We start from the raw sequence: 24,112 nt of genomic DNA on the forward strand, positions 1-24,112 counted from the left end.
TCTAATTATGGTTTTTCAACAGGAGAAATATCGTGTCATGAATGTGAGTGTGTGAATCCCAAGATAAGACCAAAAATTTGAATTAATTTACAGGAATTAATGCAAAATGATGTACAGTTATTCAGTTAAAAGCAGATCAGTAAAAAATTATCTACAAAGAAACTTGCTGCCACAGATATCTCAAATTGCTTTTTACACTCACACCTTTCTTCCTTCTTCCCCTTAGAACTTCAGAAGAGACAGGGGACAGAAAGGTTCATGAAGCATGAAATGGAAATATGTATTATATCTGTGACATCAAAATAATGGCTTGTTCTTAGATTGCGTTGCAGAATTCTTACAGCCAGTTAAGTCCTTCCCTCTCCATCCCCCCTGCCAAAAGAAGGCTGTAGGAGCTGTGACAGGTATCAGAATTGCTAACTCTGTTTATTGAATTGGTGGCAAATAATTTAGGTTAGTTTCCCCAGCTGTTTCTTTTTACTTTCTTCCTTTTTCAACATAACTATCTCAGTCAGTGAGAGCTGTGACATATTCTTTTTATTAATTTACTGTTCTACTTTTACATTGCTATGGCAGCTTATTGTGCATATAGACATCCATCTCACAGAAAGCAGAGGGTTTAAAGAGTTGTATAGGAATACATTGCACTTGTTAAAAATACAAACCACAAACTTTCTATGGGAATAGAAAGGAACTACAATAATTTGTTAGACTTTTATGACCTTTCCTGCTTGTTTCACAAGGGACTACTGAGAAGCTGTACATATGCAGTCTGGAGAGAGCTTTCTCTTGTGTTCAAGTCAATAGTTATCCACTCCCTCTTTTGCTTTTAGAATCCTTCCTTCTCTAGAAGGGATACTACAGTAGAAAGTAAGGCAGATTTGAGCAGCCTTCAAAAGGAGATACTTCCTTTATAGATATAATCTGCCACCTCCCTAACTGCTCCCTTCATACACTATTTTCCAGGCCTCTTTTGGAGCTGACCAAGACAGAGCTTCAGCCCTTGCCTGAGCCTACTAATTGCAATATGATGAGAGAAAAAGTTGAATGGGATCACACTGGAATTCTTGGACAGGGTGGAACAGTGCCTTTCTCTTCCCTCCCTCTTCCTCTGCCTTCCCTTCTCTCACAGACAGGTTTAATGTCCTTGGGACACTGTTGGCTGCTTATCCCCCTTCACTGCTTGGCCAGCTTACACTGGGCTGATTTACAAAAATGCAGCAGAGGACACGGTATTATTCAAGGTAGAACCACTGCAGGGTCCATCAAAGTTACATGGCAGGGATTATCCAGGTAGCTCTGATTCCCACAAGAGCACATGAATGGAAGATGTAAGTGGGGGTTGAAGGCGGGGGTCTACGGTTAATCTCTCCTTGAGGACTCATGCTACACTAGTAATTTGGTGATCAGACTATGTTTTCTGATTTACAGAGAGATGCAGCCCAGCTCACAGTCAGGTAAGCCACATCTGATTGTGGGAAGAATTAAAATGGAGGGGACCTTGAGTACCCCTTTTATGATAGAACAGAATGCTGATATTTCAGGAACATTCAGGCCCTGGCGGACTACTCTATGAAGTCACTTGTTTTTCAAATTGTCTTCTTCTGGGCCTACACTGGTTTGCGTTCCACGTAGTTATATGTCAAAACACTACCCTTCAAGTATCTAAAGGAAACAAGTATTTTCTTTTGAAGATGGTAAAGTTATTTTTATCTTGAAATCTGAAGCCATTTTAGTTGATTTAAGCTGAATACTTTTGTAACTAATTTGTTATTTAATCTTTGGCTTGGTCTTTCCATATTTGCTTTTACCTATTACTGTTTTGGCCAGACCCTTTCATGTAACAAACTATAAAATAGCACCGTTGTACTATAAAACAGAGATTTTTTTACATACTGTTTGATATATGTGTATTGTTGATATGCTAAATTTTACATACTGCATTATATGGAGGAAGAAAGAAGTTACCTATATTGTTACAAAATAATTACCTGGAAGAATCATTACTGGTTTGAGAGCCTATGTATGCTTTAACTGCTTTTAAAAATCTTTTGTCTCACAAATTGCAAAAAAAATTTGCATGTTTGCAAGAGAAGGAAGAATAAAACTGTCTTAAAACAAATGCATCTATAACCCATATTTTGTCGAAATGCCACAGATGGAATTAATGGATGTTTGAAACTTTATATGTTACCTTACTGCTGCTGTTACTGGGAATCAGTAAAACTGTCAAACTGTGCAAATATGTAGGGGTAGACAAACAATGTTTTCAGACACTGTAAAACAAACAGCCTGTTGCTTGTAAAGAAGTGCAAATAAAAAAACACCACTTAGACAAGGCTGATGAATGACTCCAGCAGCCAGTGTTCATAGGTTAATTTAGTGCAATTGGATCCATCAAAGGCCCATAAATTTGTAGGCTTTTGAGGGGCACAGGACTTTAAGAGTTTTCGTGCAGGACATTTAAAACAGGTTAACAAACAGCAATATATCAACCACAGAATTTTTTAGCTCTGGTCTGGTTAAAATGTTCTGTTCTCTAAAGACTTAATATTGGAATGTTTAGTTGCATTGTTCACTGGGAGAATGCCCATTGGTTGAAATTGCATCAAGCTTTTTAAAACAAAGGTTTTTTTTAAGTCTTCCAATGTTTAACAAATAATTTATTTACAGCAAAGTATCCTGCAGATGGCACATTCATTCTTCATTCTTGTGGATGGCATGTTCTTACATTCTGTAGTTTCTGTTTCCTGTGTTCCCTCTACTTGTGTTCTTCAAATGCACTTCCTGAAAGTTTAGAAAGAAAAATTTGTTACAGGTGGGTTTAAATATATTGTATGATCACAAAACTTATAATAGTGGGAAAACAGTTTTCCAGAGGGCTGGAACTGCTGGCTAATTGTGTTTTAATCAACAATTCAGTTATCTACAGAGAACTTAACTATGCAGAACTTCTGTACCTGAAATTCCCTGCTCTCCTAGACATAAAAACTTTGACTGTTGTCATTCTAGATCTTGGTAGAGGAGACATCTGCTGCTGGAACCTGGATGGGCTTAGGGATATGGCAGGTACCAAAGATTTCCTTTCTTTCCCAAAGATATTTGCAAAGGAGGATGTATAGTGGCCATGGAACTTTTGAGTTGTAACTGCAGGATTTATGGAATCTCCTGCGCTTTGTTACCAGGTATTTTCAAAATTGCTCTGCTAACTACATATTGCACAGAGGGCATAATAGATTTGTTGATAAGACCTTGAAGAAAAAAATGGTGGGTTTTCTGTAGGAGCTGCAGCCATATAATCTGTGTTTTCAAAACAGACAAGCTGATGTGCCAGGCAAATCAAGAGAGCTTTAGAGTGAATAACGCCCTCAGTTCCCTGTCATTCTATGCACAGGCCAGCCTTCAGAAGCAGTGGTGGGTGTGGTATACACATTTCAATTTGATTTCCTTGTTTGCCACGCTAGTAAATATTAGCCAGGCCCAAGACTGCATAGTCTGTATCAGACCAAAGCCAGAAATTTTAAGTGACTCTCCATATTTATAATACTCATCAGAAGTCAAATTCTCAGTTCAGTGAAATTACAGTTTTTTTCCCCAAGAAAAGAAAAATCTCTGTAAAAGGTGAAGCCATGTGTATGCAGCTCTACCACTGCATTAGCTGTTATTTAAGGCCTAAAATTAAGGAGCCTCTAAAATTTAAAGTAATAACATTTTCTTGCTTTTCTAATGGACAGAAATAAAATGGAAGCTAATTTGGTGCAATGGTTTTGTGGGGGTTTTTAGTGATTTCCCATAAAAATACTATTCTACATATAACCTTTCAATTTCCCTTCAGTATCTATTAACAATAAAATCAGAAATTAAGTTAAAAATAAAACAAATCAGAAACTTTCAAAGGATCACAAAACTTGAACTTATAGAGAGCTTATTAATTTTCACTGGATTTGTACTGGCTTCTGATGGATATGAGAGGACTTATTATTTTAAGTATGTAAAACAAAAATTAGGCAGTACTAGTAATTGTTAACTTTATTATACTACCACCAAGTATAAAACATTGAGCCAAACTAGGATTTATCATCACTGACAAGCCAAAGTTGTTAACAGCAAAATAGTCATAATGAAGAAATGTTTTTATTAGGAATATGCCATTATAGACTAGATTAATCATCTAGTCAGTATTTCTGTGAACAGTTCAGAAGGATATTGGCTTGTCCTCATACAGTTTTGCTAATATTGCTGTAGAATACCATCAGTCAAATAAAGCATCAGAAATGTCAACAGAATTCTGCTTATCCTTAAATTAAAATATATTTTGCTTTTCACTGCCTGTTTCCCTTCCAGTTTTTCCAAAATGACCTTTGCTGCCTTTATTTTTTCCTAAGTTATACATTAGTTTTCACCCTGAAGAGCTCATTCTGGATGAACCCTTAAATTTTAACTGATTTTCATTAAAATCATCATTGCAGCATTTCACAGGAGTCTGCCAACACTTAGGATCCTGCCTTATTCTACCAGTGCTTATACTGGTTACAATGAGCTAAGAAAACAGGAATTTCTTTAGTCGTATGCCCAGGTTTTTTTCTACACAGCAACAAAACAAAATACTCTCCTCAGCGCTGACCCTGGGTGCTCCTCCTTGAAGAGAGTTTACTAGCATATAGGAAAAGCTATATGCTTCATTTTATTTGCCAAAAGTTATATATTCTTAAAGATTACAAACTCTTGATCTATAGACAGTGAGAGCCTTGAAATATAACAACAGCCATTTTGCATTTCAGTGACTTTCAAAGTATAATTAAATTGAAAATTAAATGTGTGTTGCTGAAATGAAAATATAAATTCTCACTGCTACTGTTGTTGTCTGACTCTAAAATGGCTTTATCATTCAAATAAAACAGGTACTAAGATGCAGGAGTATTTCACTTACAGATTTTGATAATTATGACATGTAGGTGGAAAAAGAGTTGTCATGATACAGATTATCTTTGGAATTGAAGGAAGGATGGCAGGCTGCTTTTAGAACACTTCCTTCCCCAGAATGAGCATTTTGATAAATTACTACCAATAAGTGTAATGATAGTACCATGCCTACCATGACCCACATAACACATTTTTTTCAAGTATGAAATACTGAGACCACTGCGGGGGGAAAAACCTCAGACCCCAAAGCCAGGTGGGATTGCCTGAATTAGGTTCTCAGACCTACATTTGGACTGCAATAGAAAAGTTTGGTTTGTTTCTCAAGTCTTTGAGAAAAAGGCAATTAGAAAGAAAACTGCTCTGAGCTGATATTCAGACCCAGACAAAGACAATCATAGTTTTAAGATGAGAGATGCAAAATGTGAGCAATATATAAGTCAGCTAAAGAGCAGGGAAGTAGACTTCTAGCCCTTCACCTTCAGCATGGGTCTTTGGAGATAAGGCATCATTAACAGTAGGGTAACAGCTACTCAGTAATGGTTATTTGACTGAGCTGTAAAGGTACTGGGAAGCAAATCCCAATAAGGCAGACATTCAAACCTCATATTGGCATTGAAAGTTCCCTTGCTGTACTGGTAATAAATGGAAAGTATAATGTTTGTAGTAACAGGCATGATACCTCAGCTGTGAATTCTCTAGGGTCTCTGAACACTTTCTAGTTCTGTGGGCAGTGTGACACTGACATAAAAACAGGGCTGCAAAGCAAACAATGGGAGAGAATAATTCTCTGAAAAGGCCAAGTCCTTCTATCTGTTTCACCTAAAAGTTCACTCATTGGCTTGGTAATGTGTCATGGCTTCAACAAAAATTAGGATTGGTGCCATTGTGCATATTTTGGCCTATGAATTTTTCTGAGTTGATACTGAGCCAATTACAAAAGATCTGCCAGTCTTAGAAAAATTAATGAGAAATAATGCAATACCTTTTCTGTTTTCTTAATGACATTTTCTTAAACCAAAAATACTAATACCTTTCCCCCTTCTCTCTTAGTCAAACTTAGTATTTATTTAAATTTTGAAGATTAGATAAAACATGAAAAGTATTTTTGAGAAAAAACACCTTCTCTTCATACTTTCTTGGTATAAATATTTATCACGTATTTTTCACATATGAGACCTAAAGAAGAAAAAGGACTGTAAATCTGAGGAAGAGCAGAATTATATCTAGATGGGCACCTCTTTTGCCATTTTACTCGGGTTGCAAGGGGATGCCATGGCACTATGTTCATGAACAAGTTCAAGTTGTGCCAAGGCTGGTGCAGATTGGATTGTAGGAAAACTTTTTTCACAGAAAACATTGTCAAGCACTGAAAAAGGCTGCCTAAGGAAGTTGTGGAGTCAGTAACCCTGTAGTTATTTAAAATATATGTAGATGTGGCACTTACAGACAGACTTTACTGGTGGACTTGGACTTGCTGAGTTAATGGCTGGACTCGATGTTCTTAGAGTTCTTTTCCTACCTCAATGATTGCATGTTCTTTTTAACTGGATTTTTAAATCAGCCTTACCAGCCTGCACTTTCAGTAGTAATTTTCAAGGGCATTAACATTGTTTCTGTGACATTGTTTCTGTGACACTGCTTCATTTGAAAAGGTCACAATCTTCCCTCATGTGTACAGTTGTGGAAATTGCTCAGTTGTTTCCTTTGGTAGAGCAGTTGTTTTTCAAAGAGATATTCAATAGTTTTCCAAATTGCCATAAAAATTTAATTCACTTAAGGATAATTGAATAAATTTTAAGCATTTTTCAGAAGAGAAAGAAACAAAAAAATTAAAAGCTTGATGATATTATAAAACTGAAGACAGGACTTAAACTCCCCTTCTTGCTCTTGTTTTGTGCTTTAAAACTCTAAATATACTGTAAAACCAGGAGAAATCATTGCTTTGCTTTCCAGCAGAAATACTGAAACTGTAAATAAGAGAAGATCCCTACTCCACTGAACTAAGATCATCTACCAAAGTATGCCTAGCAGGAACCATCTGCACAAGGAATTGGGGAAACAGATCACTTACTTAAGCACTAGAAACACTAAAACAAAACCCCAAATCCTGGATTTGTCATTTAAAAAGATTGAGGAGATACTGAACAAAGACTATCCAATGTATAAAATGCATAAGAAACTGATTCTCCATGAAATCTGAGAGGAACTGTACAACCTCTTATATATTGCACCTAGTCCTATCTTACATCTTGCATCTAAATATGAAGATTTTGAAGAGATTGTATATATAGAATCATAGGTATATATATATATATTCACTTTCTATGAAGAAGACATAGAGCTCATATATAGCATACCATATTGAGAGAAACAAATTGTTTAACAGAAAAATAATTTGATTTAAGCATATATATAATTTTAGTTAAAATCAGTGGCATATCAACACTATGAACTAGCTCAATGTATTAATCTGGTGTCCAAAAAAATTTTGAACATTGTTGCCTTACTTAATGGTGGCATGTACAATGGACTGCAAAAAGAAATGAGAAAGAAAAAAAATTAAATGAGTATATGAGATGCTTGAGCATGTCCAGAGGAGGGCTTGGTGAAGGGCTTGGAACACAAGGCCTACGAGGAACATTTGAGGGAGCTGGGGTTGTTTAGCCTGGAGAAGAGGAGGCTTAGAGGTGACCTTATTGCTCTCTACAGCTTCCTGAAGGGAGGTTGTAGACAGGTGGGGTCGATCTCTTCCAAGTCTCAAGCTACATCAGGGAAGGTTTAGATTGGATATTAGGAAAAAAATTTTCACTGAAAGAATAATAAAATACTGGAATTGTCTTCTTAGGGAGGTGGTGGAATCACCATCTCTGGATATGTTTAAAAAAAGACTGGACTTGGCACTTGGTGCTATAGTCTAGTTGTGGTGTTAGGGCATAGGTTGGACTTGGTGATCTTAGTGGTCTCTTCCAACCTCATTATTCTGTGATTCTGTGATGTACCAGTTCTTCCTACTGAATTCTGCTTCTCTCCAGTGTACTTTCCTTTTATGTATCATAAATCTGAATAATAGCTTTTCCTACCTGTTTGTATTTTCATGTCCTCAAAGTAATTTACTTCGTCCACAGACAAAAATGAAAATTTGTTTGTATTTCCCATCAGATTTGTTATTTTATTGCCAAGTTCCTATTAAGAAGCATTTACGATTTCTTTTATTCTGTTCAACATCTCCTTTTCACGTACAGTTTCCTTAAAGGTTATCTTCTTTAATATTAATTTGTCACTAATTTAATTTTCTCTCTCATCTTCTAAAAATCCCATCCTTTATTTGTGATGTATGTTGGTTCATTCAGTTTTGCAATATTTCACATCTTCTTGACCTCTTTGATCTAATTCCCTCACCCTTTTTTTCCTCCCTTGTGCTCCTCATTGTACTTCTACTGCCCTTTTCACCTCTTGATTTTTTTTTCCCTTTTTAATTTCTGGGATGATTTCTTCAGCAGCTATGCTCTCTCAATTACTCAGTTATATACTCCCTTTTATTTTTTCCCTTCTTCCAGTATCCCTCCCGAGTGCTACCTCCCCTGATGCTGCAGAAAGATACAAGGTCTTTCCTGTCTATGAAAAACAGTGCTCTCGTGTCTATGTTTTAAACTGGGAAAAGGACAGCTGCCTAAAGATGACATCATTCCTTAGTCCTCCAAGGAAAGTGTTGTGGAGATTCATCAAAGAGCTGGCAGGTATCTTGTCTCCTTTATTCCAATGTTTTATCCATTGCCTTAGCAACATGCATGGGAAGGAGCACACTGATTCTTGGCCAAGCCTGTTTTCTTCTTTTCCAGCTTTCCTTAAGTTTATGGGTGCCCAGACAGGAATAAACCTAAACCAGGAGTTTCTTGTCTGCAGTTGAGCTCCACCTGAAGAAGTCTTCACTTGTTGCCCTGTGTGCCCTTTGAGGTCTCAAGGTGATACTTCCAGGAAGGATCATACGTGCACTGATTTTTGGAAAACTCTTGAGGAAGGAAGGGGAAAGGAGTCCATTCTATGAATTGACTTATGGAAAAGAACAGATGCTGGAAAGATTACAATAGTTCTTTTCATAAAATTGATATTAAGGATTTTAATATACAGCACTGGTTTCCTGACTTCTTAAGAAATCTTGGGTTCCAGGTCTTGTAAGCAAAAATTTTCAGATAACTGCAGGAGTGGTGCCAACATGTGTGTAGGACAGACAGGGTCAACAGTAATAAAATAAATCATGGGAGACATACAGCAAAAGACAGATAATATATAAAACAGATGTTCAGACCTCAAACAGGAGAGACAATTGAACATGAGCTTCACTGTAGCCTAGTCTTAGATGGGTTTTCTGAACTATGGGCTCTGTTGATACATATATGTACAGCATATCTGTTTTCAGAGGAACAAAAATCTGGATACTCAGAACTCTACAACTATATAAATAATACTAATCAATATTGGAAGTGGCTTGGAGAATATAAATATTGAATGTTAAATAGTTAAAATGAAGTATGCAATGATTACAGTGACTACCCATTATATTTAGTTCTGATAAATAAAAAAAGGGGCAAAAATAATGAAGGAAAAAGAATTTGTTCATGTAAATGTAAAATGAATAGCAGAATTTCTTATTTCCTTCTTGAGCACCCACTCTACCTCTACCTAAAAGGGGAGGATGAGTGAAGAGATTCTGGATAGATGAATTGTTAAACATTCAGTGTTTAGTTTCTCTTTTGAAAGAAGTCTTAAATGGTGTTTATGATTGGACTATGTGGGTACTTACTACCCTGTGGCAGGATCAGACTTCACAGCTACTATTGCTATTGGCATAGCAATTCCATGTTTTATTCAGTGTTCTGAGAGATGAGGTGGAACACACCACTTCCCACTTATTTCCCACCTTGGCAACCATTTTCCAAAGTTTCACTCAATCTAGTAGGCAGAGCATACCAATTGTTTTCTGTGTTACCAGCCTTGATAGAATTTTCCTTCCCTAAAATACGTAAGGGCTTTTTTGGTTGGTTCTTTTATTTTTTTGTTGGTGTGCTTTGGTTGTTGGTTGGTCATTGGGAATTTTTCCCAGCCTGAATTTTTCCCGATTTCATTGGGAATTTTTCCCTACCTTTTGTGCTTTTGGCATGTCAGTGTGGCGCTGGGCGCGAACGGAGCGCGCGGATTTGGGCGGCTTTATTGGAGCACAGTACATCTCCAGCCTCCTCAGGTCACAGCTCTGGAAGCAGCATTCATCCACTATTCCCTTGTGGTGTAAGCGTCTACTGCTGGATCCATACCCCGTGGGCTTGCCTATTCAAAACACAAAGGGGAGGTTTTTAGGTTAGAAAGGAAATGCAAAGACCTCAGGAGCAGTCATATTATTAAGATGTATTATGTTAACTGAATCACCAGTGACCATTATAGAGGCTGCCTGTGTGTATCTATTCTAAGATCCTATTCTCAGATACACCTCTGAATATTCCTTTCCAGATATTCCTGGAAATGGACAGCTTTTTCTCTATGTGTGGTTACTATTTAAGCATTTGAGCAAATCTATGCCTTCTTAGAAAAGTATTATTAAAATACTCTCTTGAACTGCATTAGCCTCAAAAATTGAGAGGGAGGAAGCTGAAATCTGACATTTGGACACCTTCCAAAAGAAATTTACCTTTTAGATTTTGTATGAAAATGGATTAAGCCAACTGAGGTAGCTGGTGTGTAAAAACCATAGATCACAACTGTGTTGTAGACAGGAATTACCTAATAAAAAATGGCTACACCGAGGCACTGTGTGAAGTCAGAGTGGGTTGCAAAGGGGAAATAAATACTGTGTACCACTGCAAAGGCTGTAAGGTCTGCAAGCTCAAAAGTGGGAAGCAGGATTTGAAGGAACAAAGTAACTGATGAATAGAAAGGTTGATGGAACAGATAGAAGTGGAAGATTTTTCTATTCCATAGATTTGCACAAGATAAAAAATGGGACTGATATGCATGGCTTTCCTGTGCTTTGCATTTGTACCAGCCATCTATGGAGAATACCTAATTGGCAAATATTTTGTATTTTTCACTCGGCTCCAGTAAAGGCCAACATTTTCATTCATACAACTCTTACACACTTATATTTTTGTCTTTTCTCCTCCTGTGGTTTATGATTTCCTTAGTAACTGCTGAATTCTCTGCTGTCCTACACAGAGATTAAAAGCCCATTATTTCCTTGGATTGTTTGTATGCAGCCAAGTTGGATGTGCAGTTGCCCTGTTATGACTAACTAGAAATGAAGGAACAGTAAATTCACAAAAAGTAAGTAGTTGCTTGCTTACTACATCTATTTTAAAATTCTGATAGAATTTGATTTTAGACAGTACAATTCTGAAAAGATTAAGTGTTTTGTTTTGACATTTTCAGCATTAAATGTTTCCATTTACAGAATGATCCACATTGGTTAAGAAATGAAAAATATGGAAAAAAAAAGACAAGCGTGCCAAGAGCCAAAACATGAAGTAACTCAATTCTGTCAGCTTTACCAATTTCTTTTCTTGCCTTTTCTTTTTTCTCTTCTCCTTCTCAGTTATATCACTGAGACCAAAAATCTGTTATTCACAGAGTTTGGCAGGAGTTTACATTTTAAGAATTACTCAAGTTAAAGTAAGGATATCAAAAAAGTTGAATATTCAGTTTTACTATGGGAAGCCTATTGCCCCCAGTGCTTATACAGCAAAGTCTAGGTTGATATCCCTGTGTTTGTCTTGCAGTTGTCAATTTGAAAAAATAGCACTACAATTTACTGTTCCCTGTGATTAAAACATGTATCCCCTGATGAAGAACCGTTGAGGCCTTAGAATATTAGCAAATGAAAAGACCTCTAGTGGTACAGTGTCTCACATTTTAGCCAGCAGTTCAGCCAGTTAAGAACTATCCCTATGAGCTTTGAAACCCAGGAAACAGGTTTTTTAAATGTCTTTTTTTTTTCCCCATGGACTATAAATTAAACAAAAAAACCCATGCTTACTTAGTATATTGCAATCCACTGGAGGCCTCTATATTGTACATTGCCTGCTAAATTACTTGTTTCATGAGACTAAGCAGTACAGCAAGCCAGGAGTAGATTACAGTAATATTTTTGTTTGTGTCTGTGTGTGTTGTTTTATGTGTATAACTGAAAAGTACTACAAATACTAAGATGTGGAATTTGGTTTGATTTTTTTGCCCCCCTGATTATTTTCCCTCACTGAGTTATAATATGAAATACAAATTTTTCTTTGGAGATTTTTCCTGAAATTTGCCAATCTGGTTGTTTTAGCCTAATACATTTTAAATAGAGCACTCCTGATAAAGTGTGGAGTGTCATTACTTTGCAGTATACCCACAGCTGTGCCACATTTGGTCTTGCTCCCACTTAAAGCATGGAGGGGCAAATTCTATTCCTGGATATACAGGTGTCCAGATCCAGCTGAACTGTAGGTACAAGAACTGATAAGTTAACCTTCCCTTTCTTTTATCAGTCTGTCAATTTTTCATAAGCAATCAAACCTGAAAAGCTTCTGTTCAAGTTACTTTACCCTTCAATGTCCAAATGTAATAATTTATAAATATAATTGATAAAGTACTTTTACTAACCTATTCCTGCTGCCTGCTTTATTTGGCAATCAGTAGCAACATTTTTCTACGCTATCATAAATATGCATAAATAGTTAATACAAATCCTGAATCATGGAATCTTTCTGGTGAAAATCTCTGAGTACTTCAAAATTATTTTTAGAGTAACAAGACCAGAGATACCTATGTATTTTTCTTACAGAATAATAATTTTATGAAGGATTGTATAATATCTAATAGCTCTTTAAAAAGCTTATATGGGACATGTAACATGATAGGAATGAAATATCTATCACACCAGTGATGATTTCAGCTATGAAACATGACATTAGCTTATTTGTAGGCTCAAATATTTGTGCTTCATATGTCATAATAAATACTCGTCCTTTATATAAAGATAATGTTAATATTGAGAAGTCAATTTTTTTTATTTCAAAAAATGTTTTCCCAAGGCTTTCAAAAGACTGAAGCAATCAAGTATACTTAAAATTTGTGTGACGTAGAAAGTGATATTGCCTAAAGTGCTGTACAACAGAGAGAGAAAATTAACAGAAAGAAATATTCCTTTTCAGTAATCATGATCCACAATCATGATTGAGAAGTATCTGATGGCTAAAGTAATTTTAAAGCGATAGATTTTAAATTTCTGCTGACCTCTGAAGTGCTGCAGTATACAAAGATGCTATCACAGAGAAAGATGAGGCAAAGAATTACAAGATGATACCACCACTTCTACAGATGTTATCACTGTTTGGCCCATCTGTTCTGGCAAGATTGCAGGGTCAGATGGTCCCAGTTCATCAAGTTAACAAAGTATGCACTTAGATCTAGGCAAATGTTCAAGCTCCTATGTGGTGTGTTGGATTAAATCACATATTAAACAGTGAGCACATGCCTGAGTGCTCTCCTACACAGGGACTATTATAAGTGAGCACTTCAGTTGCTTTCTAGATGAGAGTCCATACTGGTAAATAAATGGCAAGTGATTCTGCATTTTTAATGTAATTTCTCCTCCTTATTTTTTGTTTTAATAGTATTGCCTTCAGTATGGATTGCACCTTCTGTGTTACTATACTGGGAAGCCACATAGTTTTCTCATCTTTCTGACATAATTTGAGTGCTGCCTTCCAGCTGTTATCAAATGTTCCTTCTATTTACTCAACCTTCAAAGTGCTGCCTGTGGACATACAACAGTCCTAGGCATTCCTTTTTGCTGATGTACGCTGATTTCCTTAGAGGTTTCTTTCATTTTTTTGTCAGTGGCTAGCTCAAAAGAATTTCATATCATGTAGGTCAAAGTTTACTTAATAGAATATTTAGCTCTTATTTAATCTACTTTTTCAAATCTGTCAAAGTCTCTTTCAGTGCATGACAAGAAGATAAAAGGTCTAGTCACAGTGATGTCCCCTGAAAGCAGTCCAAGGTATAGGATTCCAATAGTTAAACAGCTGGCTTCTGCACTAACAGCACAGTCAGTAGAGTAATTCAGCAGGGCTTGTTTACACTTGGTTTCTTACTGTTCCTAATCCCTCCAAAAAATCTTCCTGCTGCTGCCAATGGTTCTACTCTACCAGTGGCTTCAGTGTGAGAAGAACTGGTATAGGTGGACTACAGAAGTTTCAAATGTCAAGTTGTCTAGGCATTCTGTGTAGACTCATAATCTGCTGTTGTAGTATTAAAATCAGAAATTTCAAGAGAAATAGCCCAGGATAAATGGAAAACTAATCTACTCTAGGACGCTAGGAAAGAACTGGAGTTGTGTCCTGGAACTTTTATGTGACTCTCTGTGTTTGCTGTTGCATCTTTTTTAGCCAAGCAGTAGAACTCAAGAGTGCCATGTAGACTGTAATTCAGAAATACATCATAAATCTGAAAAACAGTGCACTTAATCCTAATCTAGTATCAGAGTCAATCTTCAACTGCAACTGCAGCTTTTAAAGTATGGTGAAAGGCCATTGACCTATTAGACTGCTGTAGTCTTGTAGCAAGAAACTCAAAATGTTTCCATCAATACATTGGGCTCAGGTGCAATTTGGAAGCACTGACAGCAGCTTACAGCATCAGGATGTATGGGAGCATCCTGTAAGGCAGCAGGTCAGTCAGACAGGATTTTCCTGTGGCCTGAACAATGGGCTGAGAGTTTGTGGTGCTGTATTGCAGAATTAAATTGAACAAGAACATCCTGTGTGCTAGATCCAAACTGGGAGCTGGTGGTTGGAGAGGTTTTGAGTTGCATGTGCTATGTGCCTTATGGTGGCTTAGAAGGCTAGGGATGTTGAGTTTGAGATTCATCTTGCTCATCTTTGGTCTCTGAAAACTAGGGATCCAGTTTAAGACAGTGAAATCAACAAGCAGGTTGTATTGAGAGGGAGTTTTTCCTGTATTGAATGCTTTGCTTAGAATTAAATTTATTCTTGTCCTCTGAAGGAAACAGTGCTCTTTCATCAACTACAGATAAAGCTAATTGATCTAGTCTTAGCATACATGCCCAGCTCCTTTTAGGAAATTGAATTCAAGGAAAATGAATGAAATTAAAAATTTTTTGTCCTAAATCAGAGAATGTATGCACCTGGTGGAATACAAAACTGTTCTTTCATTTCCAAATTAACAATTAAATATGACAAATTGTTCTAAAGAACATGCCAGCCAGTGTGCTGTTTAATTATATTTAGTTGAGGTGTTACGGCACTGGTTGCACTTGATGATCTTTAAGGTCTCTTTCAACCTAGTAATTCTGTGAATTATGTGAATCTCTGTACCTCTTTTACTACATTCTGTATGTTAGTCTAGTACTGTCTATTTTTGGCATTATAAATGCCTTCATATGCAAAATAAGAGACTATTGATATCACTTTTCATCTCCTTGTAATCTTGAACAAATGGTTTAGTGTTATAATGGTAATACTTCTTGAGGGTGCTCTGGTATTTCTCATCTGTATTTGAAAAATTATGAGTCAATGTTCAATCAGCAGGAAATGCCTGGGTTTTAATACTTCTATGAAGTGTTAAACAAACAAGCTAATAAACAAACAAACAAACAACAAATCTTGGGGATTGTTGTGAAGTCCCTTACCAGAAATACCTCAAGGTTTAAATGTGCAAAGTAGGCAATCTGATTTTCATGTAAATAAGTTGCATGCATTTTGAAGTGACAATATTTAATATTTAGTTTCCACTTTCCTTCAATGTTTTGTTAATGCAAAAAAATTATTATGCTTAGACTGATTTTTGTTTGTATTCATCAAAATGAGCATATATTAGCATTTATAAATGCTCAATGAATGGATGCCCTAGCTCTGAAATCTAATTTAATATGCATGAGAATAGAGGATAAGCTTTATCAGTATGCACAAGCAAAATCTTTATGAAAGCATCTGCATTTGTGAATATTGAGATATTGTACTACAGCTATTGCTTTGTGGAATTCTGGATTGTATTAACTACTGAGTCCAATGCAAGATGTTTTCTCCTTGCTCTGAAATCCTAGCAAGTAAGACTGGGAAAATAGGGACACTCAGTGTTGATCTATAAGAGAAATCTATCAGGATTTCACAGAATGTTTTGCCTGAATAAATGAGTTTTATAAGCTTCACCTTTTGAAAAGAAGATAGCTCTTTGATATTTCAAATGCAGAATAAAAGAACTATTTCACTTCCTTAAAGTCAGTGAGACAAGCGTAGCTTTTTTCCAGATCTTAATTTGTAATTTGCATGACTGTGTTTATTTAGTCCATGCCACAGTTAAATATTTTTTTTCTTACAGAAATATCTTTTCAGAAACATTTTTCCCCCTTCATTGTAGAATTGGGAAGGAGTTCTCTTCCCCTAAACTTATTTCCAAAGTACAGCACTTGTAACATTTTCCGCTCACATACAGGAGTGCTGTACTCTACTCTTGCTATGAAATAGTTGTTTTGGAGGCCATCAAGTGTATTAAGCATGTGATAGAGCCATTATGCTTCACACATTATTTCCCAAGCTATTTACAATGTGTGAAGAGAAAGCACTATATCTTTGAGTGTTGTGCTGGGATATGGAGTGGGAATTTCAGTGTTTAGATATTTTTGAGGGAAAAAAAAAAATGGAAAAAGAATGGGAAACAATATGATATCTTATTTTACACCAAATCAATACTCTATAGGGTGAAAACCTTGCAGACCTAGCACAATTCACAAGCCTACATCAGATTCCAGGGCTGGAAAGTGCCAGATGCTGCCAAAAATATATATACTTTGGCAAGGGAAATGCTTTGCTGAAGAGAAATTCACTATTGCAAGAATAGCCAGGTTGATCAGGGTTTAGGACAAGATAATTAGGAGCCAGTAGGTCATTGCTACATCTGAATATTGCCCCTTAAAGTGCATTGAGGAGGGCAATGACAATACAGACATCCATCCATAATGAAAATATATCCTCTGCCCTTCTTATACACCTCCCACAGGAAATAATTGCTGCTTACCCTTGTGTGTGGTGGAGGTAGGAACAGTCATGGTAGAACCTTTAATATCCTTCTTATCCCAAGCCAATGTAAAACTGCATTTTATTTGGCTTACCAAACTAATAACAATGAAACCCTATGACTGGGTGAAATTGTAGCATTGCTGAAGTCACTGGTAAATATTTTACTGCAGTCAGGATTATGTCTTGATGAAACAGATGCCAGAATTTACTTATATATAACCTGATCCAAGGTCTGCTAAAATCAGTAGAAATATTTCCACTGTCCTTAGTGGGCTTTTCAATATGCTGATATTGAACACTTGCTTTTTCTTCCAACGTTAAAGTTCAAAAGGTAAATATTGTCTTAGTGGCATCTAAAGAGATTGCAGGGAATGGATGTGATGAGATTTCTTGAAGGAAGCAGGAAGAAGAGGATACTGATTTAAAATGTGAAGCAGAATGACTGATATGTGGTTTATGCCAGTGACCACATAACATGCAGTACATTGCTTTGCACTTTGTAATCACAATTTTTAGCTGTACGCTGAGAAATGAAAGAAAATAGCAAGTGCCAAACATTTGCTATTTACTCTTGCTTTTGCATTTTGGCATCATCATCTGATTAGAGGCAGAAGGTGGGAATGGCTATTCCAAGTCCCATCTAATACATTTCCCATTGTCCAGGAGTGCACATATTGGCACACATTACAATTGCATTTTTTATTTCAACAGAATAGTGCTTACAGGAGGATTAAGTAGATGGGCACTGGCCAATATCACCTACCAGAGAGTCAGACAATTTTCATTCCCTTATTTGAAACAAGAGCTGGTTGACAGCTGGCAGTGGGCCCAGGTGGCCAAGAAGGCCGGTGACATCCTGGCTTGTGTCAGCAATTGTGTGGCCAGCAGGACCAGGGCAGTGATGGTCCTTCTGGTCCTGGTTCAGGTGAGGTCACACTTGGAGTGCTGGGCTCAGTTTGGGGCCATCACTACAAGAAAGACATTGAGGGGGTGTCCAGAGAAGGGCACGGAGCTGGGGAAGGGTCTGGAACACCAGGTTGATAAGGAGCAGCTGAAGGAGATAGCTGGGAATGTTTAGCCTGGAGAAAAGGCGACTCAGGGGGAGACCTTTTTAACTCTGTACAACTGCCTATAGTGAGGCTGTCGTGAGATGGGTGTTGGTTGATTTTTGCCTCTTTCAAGTAAAAAGTGATAGGAAAAGGGGAAATGGCCTCAAGTAGTGCCAAGGGAGGTTCAGGTGGGATGTCAGGAAAACTTTCTTCACTAATAGGGTGGCTGCCGCGCTCCCGCCCCGGTTCCCTTTGTCTCAGCCCCGGCTAGCTCTCCGTCTGGGGCGAGAGTGGGCGATGGAGGCACCCTCCGCTGATCCCAGCTGGGGTTTGGAGAGTGCCTTTGTGGGTTCCGGGCAGCGCTGGCAAGCCTCGCGGTGGTAAATGAAGAGCGGATCCTGCTGGGGGCTAAGTCCGAGTTTATTGTAGCCCAACGGGGCCAAATATCCTAGAACGGTGCCAGCCAACAGGAACAAGCACAAGGTGCTTGCACTGACTTATAAACTGTAAGGGAGGGGTATCCAACGACCAATGGGGATAGGGATAGGGGGTGGCTCTGGGATGGGGGGATATGGTGGGGTCCAATGGGGGAAAGATATGGGGGGAGCCCCAGGTCCTCGCCCAATCACCCGGTGCCCTGAGTAGAAGCTTCTGGATGGATGGGAAGGGGCACCGAGTGATAGACAAGGCACCCGGGGGGGGGGGGTAAAATGCCTCTTTCAGGGTGATGGATAGATACTGGGAAGGCGGGAAGGGAGGACAAGGCGGGAAAACTGGGGATAAACCAAGTTGCACACGGGGGTACAAAGGAATAAACCAATACATAATACAGGGATAATAAAACATCCAAATAACGCAACTCCACAGGTGGCCAAGTGTTAGAACAGGCTGATCGGGGACGGTAGAGTCACCACCCCTGGAAGTGTTGAAAAAACCTGTAGGCACTTTGTGACATGGTTTAGTAATCAAGGTGGTATTCAGTCAAAGGCTGGACTGAATGATCTTGAAGATCTTTTCCAACCTCAATGGCTCTGATGGTGTGGCAATAGAAGAGAAAGTAGGAGGGGAAAAGAAGGTAAGGCCAGTAAGGGCCTGGCTCACTCCTCACTGACACCATCAGCTTTAATGGGTTTGCTCTAATGTGCTCTAAGCTCTGTCTAATAGGATCTCACATCATTGCCAAGTGCTTTGCCACTGAAAAGTGTCCAACCTTGTACAACGATGCAGCAACAGAGCCTAGGGAATGAAGAAGATTCAGTTTTGTACCTATGAAGGCCTGAATTTTCTCTAGAATTTCAGTTATTGAACCTTTCTGTACAATGACATTAATTATTCCAGAAGTTACTTAAGCATGGTCAGATGACTTAATGCTTTTGGTGAAAGTCCAGCATGTAGTGTTCTTACAGCCAGCATTTCAGATGTGAATAATTTCCCTCAAAAATAATTTTTTTATTGTCTGCTATTTTTTGCCATATAGGGATGCTTTTTCTTGTGACAGTGGACTTGCAAGATTCTTGATTAGAAAGTACAAATTAACCACTACATTCAGAAGTGAAATTAAGACAGAAAGATTAAGAGCCAGGTTCTTTTATCTTCTCTGATACTAAACAGTACTGTATCCTAAATTACAAGAGCTCTTTGCAGAGAAAGATAAGAACTTAATTTGAGTAATACTCATGGAATCTATCAATTATTTGCACAAGAGAAGGCTGTGTCAGTGCCAGGAACTGAATCTACATCAACATAAGCAGCAGGCTTTAACTATATACCTGTCTTCCTTTAACCATATTTTTGAGTCAGTTGGACATGTAAAAATATAATCTTGAAATGAAACATTCATTTGAGGTCATGATGCTCCTGTTAAATTTGTCAAAGGAGATAAAAGAAAAGTGAAACTTTCCAGAGGAGTACATAATCATTAGGGAGTGAGGATGAGGTCATTGGGATGAGAAAGGGACAATGCATTGTGGCTGGAAACAAAACCAGAACTAAAACTAGCTAAAATATGGTTATGTTAGATTAATCTTTCACTCACACTCCCAGTTGTAGCTCCATCCTTTAGTGATTTAGTTTTGCAAGTAGGAGCTCGGAAAATCAATTCTTGTAAAAGAAACATAAAGAAAATAAGTGAGTGCTGAATATCAGATGAAAATACGCTTGCTCTCCTTGTCCTTCAAGCTCACCCTGTTATTGCTGAAGACATGCAGGGGGATTATAAGGGAACACTGGAATAGTGCAGGGAGAAATTAGTTCCAGTATAACACCTTAAATATCAAAACTACAGTTTCTGTAGGATCCTTGAAATTAGAAGTGCTTGTAAGCAGTAAAGCTGTTTTATGAAACAAAGAGGATGCAATCCTTCTTTTATGGGGCTGACAATGCCCTCTGTGGTCACGCTTCTTAAAAGGAAATGTAGTTGCCGAATGAAGTTTTTTTCAGTTCTCACTTGCTAAGTTTCAGCGGCCTTTTCAAGGATAGTTCAAAGGTTTTAAAAGTTCATTTCCATTAAAACAGAAGTTTTTGTAAGTAACAAGAATTAGTACTTTCTTTTATTATTTTATTTCCAACTTAAGTTTGATTAATGATTGAAAGTTTTGCATCAGTTAAAGATGTTTTTGAATGAGTTCTCTTATTTTGCAATCCTGTTTTCCTTTTGCTTCACTAGGCTTCTTCTCTGGGTCATGTGGGAATACTATAAACTTTAAAATGTTGATCTGGCCTTTATATTTTAGGTACTCACTGCCTTTTTTTCAGCCACAACATCCAAAATTATTTAAACAAGTGAATCCAGTTCAGCAGAAAATCAGTAGGATGAATAAGTATTCTTATAAGTGCCATAATGTGTAAGCTTAATGGTGACTCTGTAAATCCTGTTAGATGTTCTTTGTCTGCAAAATCATTCTTCCCAGTGCTGGGCCAGTGTTTTTCATATCCTCCACTTTGTCAGTCTGAGCCTAGTCCTGCTCAGGATCTATGGTGGTTATTAAAAAAAAAAAAGAAAAAAAAAAGTAGTGTGGAAAAAATACTTTTCTTAGGCATCATTGGCCAGTGGAGGGCTTACATGGTGTCAGAGCAAATGAAAAAGTAGAACCAAGTAATTCCTATAAAGTGCATTTCTAAAGGATCTCTTGTTGGTTATTAAAAATCACAGCCCTTTTTAATTCTCAGGTCTTCAACACCTGTCACTCATTTTTTTATTCCTTTACATGCTAATAAATCTCAAAGCCTGGAGGACTTTGAAGAAATCTCTTGATCTCCTGAAAGCAGAGATTTTGGGTTTGTCTTGGACGTAGACATCAGTATTAATATCTTTGGTGTGGGTCTTTAGATATTTAATTATGAGGTTACAAGTTACTTAGCTGTATTTGAGATTAAGAACGCAGTGTTCCAATTTAGAGTTACAAGGTACAAATGAAAAGGATGTTGAGACATACCCTGTTGGTACCCAGAATTTGTCTTAATAAGATCATAAATAACTAGCCTTAAGTAGTTAATTGTAGTTAATCCTACAATTAAATTTGGTACTGATATAGATAAATTGAATCAAATAGCATAAAAAACAAAGATTCCACACAAGAAAGCCACCTAAACACCAGCATCCTTGCAATTTTTTCATTGCTTCTTCCATCTGATTGGGTACAACTGAAGGAGTTGGAGAATATCTAGGTGAGGTTAAATTATTTCTCAGATATTTTAGATGTACAATTGATTTTCATTTAATAACATATCCAAATCAACTTTTTCATTATCTACTCAAATGTCATTGAAAAATGAAAAAATACTTGCAACCTCCTGTTCTATTAGTATTTATACAGTTTTAGTGAGAATATAGATGCCAGCATATAATATTTCTTTATTTTAGGTCTTCCGTAGCAAAATCTTTTAGAGTTCTTTCCATCAAGAGTGATTTTTTGGATAAAGTATGACCATTGCTCTCACTGAAAATTTGGGCAAAATGTATCCCAAATTAAATTGAGTTTTCTGTGGTTTGGGAAAGTTGGATTAATTTTTTCCTTTGTTTTTTTACTTATAAATTCCTCTAAACTCCTCATTGCTTGCCAGAAAAGGAGGTAGCAAAATAACCCAAGAAGGCTGTGCAGCCTCTCCAGAAGTGAGAAGTACAGCAAGTTTAGTGAGTGTGGCTCTTCACTCATTTTCCCCATTCGTGAAATTTGAAAAGTTTCATGTCTGCAGCCAGGATAAAATACTAAATGGAAGTACAATGAAGTAATTTCCACAATTCTTCTTGTCTAAAATGGGTCTGAATTTTCCCTTATTTGTTTCTAAATGATTACCTAAACTGAATATCTTGTGATTTGGCTTAATTATTTGCAATTTCTCATCATCTGTTAGTTGCTTATGTCTTTCATGTATTCTTTCTTGACTTCTTCTGATACCATTTCATAACTTTTCTAATGAACTTCCGAAGCCCATTTCAGAATTCTAGGTGTTCTTTGTTTATCCCTCTAGCAGTTAGACAGCAGGGCATTAGATACATTGCTATCAATTTAAACTTCATAGTTATTTTGACTTTCCATTCAGCATCATAAAACTGCTATGCAATCAACTGTGATCACTCTAAAGACAAAACCCACAACAAATAAATTAGTGCATATGGTTTTTTCTATGCAGTTTCAGAACAATATTGCTTTAAACCAGATACACTTAATGTATGTCTCATTTAGAAATGGTGGCAATAAACAACACCCTTGCTGGTTTTTTTGCCTCTAATCTTAGTGATACAAATCATAAACCAAAAGGTTTTCTGCAGAAATAGCAGCATATTATGGACCTGTGTGGGACTGAGTATCTTTCTCTCTTTGTGTCTGTCTCTCTCTACTTGCATGGCTGTGATCTTTTGCCATACTACCACTTGCAAATAGATCTGAGCACTGGAATCTCGTGGATATGGTTATATTATAGTGCTAGCTGGCTATGTCTCTGGAAGGTTTGAATGATTCTGTGATAACTGATAATTTTTATTCCTAGTACATGAAGTTTTAAAAAAGGCTTTCTTTCTTTTCAATTGTTCGTATCAATTGTTCTGAAGGTAAAGGTCTATTGAAAAACTTAAACAAAATATTTATCTGACAAGTGCTGCAGTTTATTTTTACATTATTCTCAAGGTTTTGGGTCCTTTTTTCAATTAAGACTGTCTTTATGGTCAGTCACACATTATGACATATATGTTTGCTTTTTTGTTTGACTTCAGGGTTGAGATCCAGGAGGGTTTTTAATTGCTGAATCTTCCTGGGCAATGTGTGCTGTTGAGATGCCTGAAGACTGGCAGTGACATTGTTCCCAGTCGTTGTTCTCCTGTGTTATTTGTATGCAAATATGGGCTGTAGGTCCATTTCTTATTCACACTAGAGGGCTCCTTCACACTAGCTTAGCAGTGTGGCAGCACCTACAAGTCAGAGCAGTGGAAACACAGTGCAGTGCAAGGGCTTGCCTGCATTTAAGGACATAACAAGTTCCTGTGTCTTCCCTTCACAGAAATTGCTGCTGTTTATTGTAACATTGCCACCTCATGAGCAGTGCCAGACTGACCTGTGATAATTTTCTCTCCTTCTTACCACATAAGGTGGGAAGAGCAGAAACACTACAGAACTATTCTGAACAAAGAGAAGTTAAGATTTGCTCCCTGTTCAGCCTAAAGAGAACTCAAGAGAACAACAAATGCCATAATCAAGCCAGCTGATAAAATGGAAATCTTGCCTTGAATGTTTCCTAAAATTAGGTAAGATAGTTGGAGACTACTGAAAACTGTATGGACTTGTCTTTCTACTTTTGCAGTATAGGAGTTGTTTAAATTTCAGTATTGGGGACTGAAACTGGGGATAGGTTGAGGAAAATGCTTGTGCTAACTCTGCATTTTGCAGTAGTCTTTCCTGTCAATCTTTGTATCTTGGACTCCAGTAGGTCAGATAACAGAAAAGAGCTAGAAAATTAGAAGAAAGCTTAACTGTTGAAAGAAGGCATGCCCATGTGATAACTATTCTTGACCTTCTTAGACTAGAATTTCAGGTCATTTTGGCCTGTAAATACAGCTCTGAAATTTGAAAACTAAGT

At 37.2% G+C, this 24,112-nt stretch overlaps 1 protein-coding gene and 1 long non-coding RNA gene across 6 annotated transcripts in view; one reads left to right on the forward strand and one right to left on the reverse strand.

The window, feature by feature from the left end:
• Positions 1–519: 519 nt before the first annotated feature.
• The window catches only part of IGF1 (insulin like growth factor 1), a 49,716-nt gene continuing 26,123 nt past the window's right edge, over positions 520–24,112 (reverse strand). For 4 of the 5 annotated variants that reach the window (XM_077783369.2, XM_077783366.2, XM_031507964.3 and 1 more), the window contains 2 exons: positions 10,064–10,245; positions 2,645–2,787 (listed from right to left, as the gene is read on the reverse strand). In XM_077783369.2, the coding sequence (XP_077639495.1) occupies positions 2,728–2,787; positions 10,064–10,245 (242 nt within the window). In that variant the 3' untranslated portion in view covers positions 2,645–2,727. Of the gene's footprint in view, positions 2,788–10,063; positions 10,246–24,112 lie in introns of all 5 variants that reach the window. The other variant, XM_021536352.4, reaches the window with a different exon arrangement.
• On the forward strand, positions 8,523–23,758 carry LOC146763404 (uncharacterized). Its single transcript, XR_014952323.1, has 3 exons — positions 8,523–8,660; positions 11,128–11,235; positions 23,625–23,758. It is a non-coding gene; the product is annotated as an uncharacterized LOC146763404 (long non-coding RNA).

Source organism: Lonchura striata, chromosome 1A (genome assembly GCF_050655825.1).
Source record: "Lonchura striata isolate lonStrDom1 chromosome 1A, ASM5065582v1, whole genome shotgun sequence".
Lineage (NCBI taxonomy): Eukaryota > Metazoa > Chordata > Aves > Passeriformes > Estrildidae > Lonchura > Lonchura striata.